Below are 8302 nucleotides of genomic sequence, written 5' to 3'. Positions count from 1 at the left end.
GGAATCGGCAGAGGCAACTAACACTCATATTTATGCACCGTGGATACTCTAACTCACTCTGACGTAACTCAACACCTGAGAAGATGCCTGGAACCGCCCCTACACCCCCCCTACTCCCCTCTCCATCCCCTGTCACCCTTCTCCTTCCCCACTCCACCCCCACTCCATCCCCACTACTTCCCCACTCCACCCTCTCCCCTCCTCCCTAGCTCTGCCCTCCAGGGATTCGCCAAGTCATAAATAATCTCTTTTTTCTTTTCCCCTCTCTCTCTCTCTCTCTCTCTCTCTCTCTCTCTCTCTCTCTCTCTTTTTCTCTTTTCTTGTGTTTTTTTTGTAATTTATTGTTTTTGTTGTTTTTCCTTTTTTTTCTTCTTGTTTTCTTTTGCTTCTTATTTTGTTGTTATTTTACTTTCTTTCTCTCTCTTCCAATTGTTTTTGCTTGTTTTCCTTCTTCTTTTCTTGTTTTCTTCTCTTTTTCCCTTGTTTTGTTTTTCCCCTTCACTTCTTTATCTTCTTTTCCTTCTATTATTATTTTTTATGTGGCTTCTTCTTTCTCTTGCATCTTTTATCATTCTTTCCTTCTCTTCCTCTCTTTTTTTTTTCCTTTTTAATCCCATCTTATTTTATGCATACAACTTCTCTTCCAATCTTTTTTCCTCGCATTTTCTCTACGATTTCATATTCATCCACCACCACCACCACCATCACTACCACTACCACCACCACCTGCTCCTCCTCCTCCTCCTCTTCTTGCTCCTCCTGCTACTAAATCTCTGGTAGACGTTCATGTTTTCTCTATATTGGGAAGGTGTGGAGTGGAAGGCTCTCAGATTAGGAGTGTGAGGGAGGCGAGACTTGCTCCTTTTCCTCCTCTTCCCTTGCTTGCCCTTCGTTCAGCTTGAGTGGCGTCCTGATTGGTGTGATTCATTGCTTTTTTTGGTTTAATTTTCTGTGCCATGAGCTTTGAATTTTGTCCCCCCCCTCGCTTCCTTCCCTCTCACACCTCTTCCTCTCTCTCTCTCTTGTTTACCTCCTATCTCCCTCTGTTGTCTTTCTCTATCGCTGTTCTCGCTTTTCTCACTTTTCTCTTCTAATTGTTCGTCTTTTCCTTCATGTGTTAAAAATTGCAGTGTCTCGACGCTCACGGACGCTCTCCATTATCTTTCTTTTGCTTTGTTTTTCTCCGGTTTTCTTATTCCTGTACCTCACTTCCACCTTGTTTTCGTTGTCTTTTTTTTTCTCTCTCTCTCTCTCTCTCTCTCTCTCTCTCTCTCTCTCTCTCTCTCTCTCTCTCTCTCTCTCTCTCTCTTCTTGTCTTCCTGTTTGGCTTAGTTTTGTTGTTTTTGCCTTTTTTTATGTTAGCTATATTTCAGTGGTAGTTTAATCCTGTTGTTTCTTTCTTTTTCTTGTTTTCTTCTTTCTTTTTCTTCCTCCCCTGCTGTGGTGTTCTGTCTGTTTTTCTGTACCATTGTGTCTGTGTACTATTTTACTGTCCTGCTGTCGAATCTTTGTACAATTCTGTCTTGCCTCTTATGCATTATGAATCTTGTTTTCTGGTTGACTATTCTGTATTTGTCGCTAGTTAGTTAAAGAAGTTAGTTAGAAATAGTCCAGTAAGGATCTCAAGGTTTTTATTTCTTGTCTCACCTTCCTTTGTATTCCTTTGCCTTCCTCTTCCTCTTCTTTCTCTTCTTTGTCATCTTCCTCCTACTCCTCCTTCTCCTTCTCTCCCTTGGGTGAAGTGATGGAAGGCGTTATAAATTGACCGTCTCGCTCATCGTTGCGAGTGTGTATTTGAGGCGTGGGTTACGGTTACGGCTACGGTTCACTTGCTCCGGACCTCTTGATTAGTCAGCGCGCGCGGTTATATATGCACGAAGCCCTTTTTTCTCTTACTCTCTACCTCCTCTCCTCTCTCTCTCTCTCTCTCTCTCTCTCTCTCTCTCTCTCTCTTTCTCTCCCTCCGTCTATCTTTTTTAACCGTCGCGTCATTTCTCAACAGCTCGGCGTCCTCCGCTTGGCTCGTCCCGCGGCGGTTTTCATCGGGGTGGCGTTGAGAGAGGAGTCATCTGGCGCTCTGTAGTTTATTTCTAGCCCGCCAAGTGACTGCATGGTTCTTCTTCTTATTAGCTACCTGCATCCGTAACCTCACGTCCCTCCTCCTCCTCCTCCTCCTCCTCCTCCTACCCCCTGCCTCCTCCTCATCCTCCTCTTCCTCCTCAGGGCTTACTCAAGTTGTAAAGGAGACCAACTGTTTTGTTCTTAGCTTCGGGTCAAGAGAAAACGGAGATTGTTTTACGCTAACTGCATGTGGGCGAGGCGAGGCAGCGGAGCGAGCAGGGAGAGTGAAGAGGAGAGAGTGTGAGGGTATGGAGGAAAAGGTGCGGGATTACTGTGAGGGTAAGGCAGGGAAGGTGAGGGAAAGGGTGAAGGTGTTGACTTTTTGTATGCATCGTGAAGTACGTGAAGGAATATCAAGGTTCGGTGTGCGAGGCTTTAGATTCGGGGTTGAGTTGCTGGCAGGTGTGGTCTGTGTGAGTGCAGTATCGGTAAGGGCTGAGGGGCTGAGTGAGCGGTGCTGCGGGACTGACTAGGCGACTCTCTCCCCTGCAGGCTACGAGTGGGTCGGCTGGAAGAACGACAGCCGCCAGCACCAGCCCGTGGAGATCACCTTTGAGTTTGAGACTGTGAGGAACTTCTCTGCCGTGCACATCTACACCAACAACTTCTTCACCAAGGACGTGCAGGTGCGTCCTCTTTTTTCCACGTCCTCTTCTTTCTTCATTCTTATACCCTTATTGCTTTCTCACCTGCCACGACTTTGTCTTCACTCTCTCGGCCGCCTCTCATCCCTCATCATATGCGTCACGATGGTCTCTTCCCTGCGCCACAGAGCTCTGAATGCCGCTGACCCTCCTACCCCTTCTCTCCCCGACAGGTGTTCTCGCGGGCGCGCGTACTGTTCAGCGTAGGCGGGGAGCACTACCACGTCCATCCAGCTGTTGAGTTCGAGTATGTGGTGGACCGCATCTTCGAGTACGCGCGCAATGTCACCATCCGCCTGCACGGCGCCCCTGCGAAGTACGTGAAGCTGCAGCTGTTCTTTGAGCTGCGCTGGATACTTATCTCAGAGATCGCCTTTGACTCAGGTGAGGCTCCTGTCCACAGACACCTGCAGAACCCACTCGCCAAACTCTCCCTGACATGAACTCTTGATATGTAATGAAATGTTCCCAATTACTGACATATTCTTCCATTTGTCTCCCCTCCTTTTCCCCGTACCAGTGCCCTGCCGCTGCAACGCCACCAAAGAGGAGGCGCCCACTGTCACCAACCCACTGGTGGAGGGTCAGGTGTTTGAGTCTCGATCACCGCCCGCTCCCCCCGACCCCAAAACCCCGCCCGCCGCGCCCTCGGGCCTGCTGGTGGGCGGGTTGGTCACGCTGGGAGTGGTGTTCGCCGTGATCCCGGTTGTGCTGTTCGTGCTGTACCGCCGCTCCAGGGGTGCTCAGGCCACCGAGAAGCCGCAGCCACAGACTCCTCCTCCCGAGAACCGCAAGGTCTCCATGAAGATGAAAGACTTACACATCAACCTGAGCCTTGCCTCCGTCACCACTGGCTACTCCCGCGCCAACGGCAAATTGTACGGCCACGTGGCGGTGGACGACGAGGCCAGCTCTTCCCTGTACCAGGAGCCATACAAGGCCGCGCTTACCACATCCAGCGACCAGAGCGTCGGCAAATCCACAGACTGCACGGACACGCTACTCAAGTCACCCTTCCCGCTCGACACCGAGGACTCCGTGGACTACGCCGTGCCTGACCTCAACATGACGCCACCGCCGCCCTTCTCTGACGTGTACAAGCCGCCCTTCCCGGACGTAGTCAAGCACCCTGCTACCGCGCACTTCCATTCCCCGCCCGTACCACCCATCCCGCCGCCGCCCCAGGAGATATACCTGAGTGCCGCCGAGTACTGCCAGGCGCCCAGCATCCAGGGTGTCACGGGCACGGTGGCCTTCACTGAAGATGAGGTCACCGACGCTAATTACGAGCGGCCCGTGCCCGAGCTGGCGCGACACCGCCTGCATCCCTTGGAGACCCTGGGCGGCGGCCCGTGCGGCGTGGTGCGCCTGTGCCGTGTGGACGACGTAGGGCGCAGCGGCTCGCGGCTGGTGGTGATGAAACAGCTGCACCCCGGGGCAAAGGAGATCACCAAGAAGGAGTTCCACCAGGAGGCGAGGACGCTGAGCCGCCTCACGGAGTCCTGCGTGGCTCGCCTGGTAGGCATGGTGACGCGCTCAGACCCGCTGTGCCTCATGGTGGAGTACCTCAGTTGCGGCGACCTGCACCAATTCCTCAGGAAACACACTCACCACGAGACCGTGCCGGCATGCGGTGCCGCTGAGCAGCCCGTCATCAGCTACGGTGGCCTGGTGCACTTAGCGGTGCAGGCGGCGGCGGGCATGCGGCACCTGGAGGCTCTGGGCGTAGTGCACCGCGACCTGGCGGCACGGAACTGTCTGGTCGGTCCCGGCCTGACCCTCAAAGTGTCAGACTTGGCGATGAGTCGGCCGCTGTATGCCAGCCACTACTACCGCGCCGGCGAGGGTCTGCCGCTGCTGCCGGTGCGGTGGATGGCGTGGGAGTCTTTGCTGCAGGGCAGGTTCTCCAGCAAGAGTGACGTGTGGGCCTTTGGCGTCACGCTGTGGGAGATCCTGACGCTGGCCCGCCAGCAGCCCTACGCAGAGCTGAGCGACGACGGCGTGCTGGAGAACGTATCCCAATGCTGCCACGGAGACGCCGCCGCCATGATGGTGCTGCCGCAGCCGGCGCTCTGCCCGCGTGAGATGTACGACATGATGACAGCCTGCTGGAGGCCCGGCGACCGCCAGCGGCCGCCCTTCTGGGAGGTGCTCATGTTCCTGCAGCGCAAGAACCTCGGCTACTGCCTCGACTACCCAGACTGAGGTTGAAGAGTCGTCTCCCACTACGCCGCCCGCCTTACTGACAAGTGTCCAGCTTGGCGCAACGGACACTGGTTAACGACGCTCGCTTGATCTCTCCACCGCTACCAAGCTTTGGAACACCGAGAAGTGACGGAGGCGTCGTGAAGCACATTGTGTCTGTTTGAAGGGAGTCGGTATCGCGTCGATGTCCTCAGTGAGACAAGACTGTTGGTGCGACGTGTATGGCGTGTGGTGGCGACACACTGGTGGAAGGAAGCCGTCCCTATGTGTGACTACGTGTGTACTCACTTCATGAATGAACCAAAAGATAAACAACAGAGTCAATAAACAGAGTTGAAAATTAGTTGAAAAACGTGCAGAAAATCTCTTTGAATGCGTGGTCGAAAAAGAAGGAAACGAATCAGAATTACAGAAAACAAGTTCACCAGAAGTGAGGCAGCTGCCGGGAAGGGCAGAACCAACACGGTGAATGAAACAAAGAGGAGGAAATGAAGCAAAGAGGGATAACACGATAATACTATTCTCCCTTCTTCTGTTCCTTCTTTTCCCTCTTAGCCAATGCTCCCTTGTGTCTCTTCGTCCGTCCCTGCCTCCCTCCTGCTCCTGGCACCTTGAGGGACGCCGCGGTGCCTGGAGGCGTGAAATCACCCCATCCGTGCTGGAACACGCGGGAACTGTGAGCTGGCGAGGGGAGGGAGTGTTGCGTGATTACAAAGCTTTAGGAGTGAAGGAAACGCATGACGGACGCCAGTCGGGGAATTTTGTGATATGTGGTGAAGGAAGGAGGAAGGAGGAGGAGGAGGAGGAGGAGGAGAAGGAATATACTGAGTCACTGAGGTGTTGCTTACTTGCTTTTCCTTGCTTATCCTACGGCAAGGTTACAAACTCCAGCCTGACTCAGTTTAGTAGCAGAGGAGGCAGCGCTCTCATCACCTTCACCACCAGCACGTGACTACCCCTGCGGCGCTGTGACTCAGTGGTGGGCGTGCTGAGTGCTGGTTGTGTTCGTCTACCTACTCTATCTACCGTTCGCTGGTTCCTACGCCTCCAGAGGGACACGACACACGGGACACTGAAAGCCGCGTCACCTCGGCATAACCTGTCACAAGCCTTCACCAAACGCACAAATCACTCGGAACAAACCCGAGGAACACCTGCACGTGGACTCATGTGTAATACTGGCGACAATGGAAATAATACACTATACCTGTAATACAATTGAGTTCACCCGAGTTCGAATTAAGCAGTAAATGAGTCCTCTTTCAAGTTAATTGGTGGCATCTGGCATCCCCATATTTTGTTCCTACTTGTCACTGGAGGTCAGGGGCGTGGCGGTGTGGAGACAAGATCCGCGTATCGCCTTGTGCATGTTAACGTTACAATTCATGCGATGGGAAGTGTTCACCGCGCCGCTGGCCAGTGGTGTGATGATGTGCACACGATGAGATGCCGCACGCCACCAGCCGTATTGCGAGAGTGATCACATACAGTTAACTTAATATTTGCAAGGGTTTCAAATATTTTTAACGTGTTGTTTTTACTACTGATATACTAAAACACTGAATTAACCCTGAATGTTAATAAATCATATACCATTTTCTCGGCGAAAGTAAATCATAATTCATAAAGAAACCCGTGAAAAGTATTAAATATTTCAAAATCTTGTATTTCTATTACTGATGCACTGAAATACGAAGTCAGTCAGTGTATAAACATAAAATCTAACTCGTTATTTTTCACGTATACAAAAAGCCAGCGTTTCCAGTGGCGCCAGTACCACGCGAGGGTTTACGAGCAGCTGTTACTTGTATATTTTTTCTATACCTCACCTGTTTTCTACGAGAGTGTCAAAGAAAAAGCATACTTATCTCGGCTTTACCTTAGAGAGGTTTTTGTATACACGCAGGTGACGGAACCTCGACGCGTTACCTGCCTTCCCTCCTTACCTGTCCTAGTCAAATAGATCTTTCCCTAATTGTTAAGGATATATATTTTTGGAGTCTTAAGAGGCAATAGAAAAGAAAAGTAATTATTTATATCACTACCCTGCCAGTTAGCGAGGCATTCTACATACTGTACTGGTAGCAAATATTTGTGGTTACTGTTTTCAAAGGCATTTTTTGGCTTTTTTTTCATTCATGCTTGTTGAAGAAAAATTTTGTGCTATATTTATTACTTACGGTGAAAAATAAAAAAAAAACCGGGTGATGTGTGATAGAATAAAAAGATGTTGAGTTTTTGTTATGATTCTCGTTTACCATCTCTCTCTCTCTCTCTCTCTCTCTCTCTCTCTCTCTCTCTCTCTCTCTCTCTCTCTCTGGATCACCAGGGCGCCCATCACCCACACATCCCCCACAGATCTCTCACTCTCATCCTGCCGCCTTCAGGAGTCCCTCGGAGGCTCCCTGCGCCCCACAGCCTTCAGATACTGTGTGCACAATAAAAGGCTGAAAGTATACTTGCCCTTTTTCACCCTTCGTACGTGTGTGTGTGTGTGTGTGTGTGTGTGTGTGTGTGTGTGTGTGTGTGTGTTTATCAAAATCTTCAGTGCATCTGTCAAAAATATGGAGCATGAATTCATTGCCAAACACATTTCTGTACGTAAATCTGATTTTAACGCGAAATTAAAAGGCAAACAAAATTACATAAGCAAAATAGGGTAAGTCACGCACCAATCAAAACATGACTCAGATTCACACCAGGGGAAATACTGTATTGCCACTGGATGCTATACAAACACACACACACACACACACACACACACACACACACACACACACACACACACACGCGCAGGCATTCTAGCGCATCAAGACTCAGAATTCGACTACAGCTGGCCGGCGGGAGAGAGCACGCACCGGATACCCTCGTGTTTTTCATAGATTTAATGGCATTCGTGGTTCCTTTGAGCGCTGTGCCGCCGCCTGCAGAGGAATGGAGTGCCCCGGAGGAAGAATGAAGCGGAAGTGAGAGGCCGAGAGAGAGGAGCAGGCTGTCAGCGGCGAGGGAACAGCAGAGGGGTGAGTGTGGACGAGTTATGAGGGAGTGGTGCCTGGCGGGAACTGACGGGACAAGCTACCAACCCGCCTGGCTCGCCTTCTCTGTGAATTGTCTTAGACCTATATTGAAAAACGCTTTGTTCTCTCACCACGACTGTTTTAAAGGGCCACAAAGATGATTAGCGGGGTTTTCAAGATTATTTCTTAGGTTGACAATGTAGAAATCATGTCACTCTGCTTCTAGAACCGTAAAAACACCTTAAAATCTCGTGTTAATTTATAATGGAGGTGAAACACAGAGAATAAGAGCTTTAGTGTTGTGCATAGACGTCC

The 8302-nt window shown here is 50.7% G+C and overlaps 1 protein-coding gene across 1 annotated transcript in view; it reads left to right on the top strand.

The window, feature by feature from the left end:
- LOC123512966 (discoidin domain-containing receptor 2-like) overlaps positions 1-7426 on the top strand; it is a 41111-nt gene extending 33685 nt beyond the window's left edge. Inside the window, 3 exon segments of the mRNA XM_045269710.1 lie at positions 2614-2747; positions 2939-3149; positions 3286-7426. Of these exon segments, the coding sequence (XP_045125645.1) occupies positions 2614-2747; positions 2939-3149; positions 3286-4970 (2030 nt within the window). The 3' untranslated portion in view covers positions 4971-7426.
- The last annotated feature ends 876 nt before the right edge of the window (positions 7427-8302 follow it).

Source organism: Portunus trituberculatus, chromosome 35 (genome assembly GCF_017591435.1).
Source record: "Portunus trituberculatus isolate SZX2019 chromosome 35, ASM1759143v1, whole genome shotgun sequence".
In the NCBI taxonomy this organism is placed as follows: domain Eukaryota; kingdom Metazoa; phylum Arthropoda; class Malacostraca; order Decapoda; family Portunidae; genus Portunus; species Portunus trituberculatus.
This window is presented reverse-complemented; position numbering and strand designations above follow the sequence as displayed.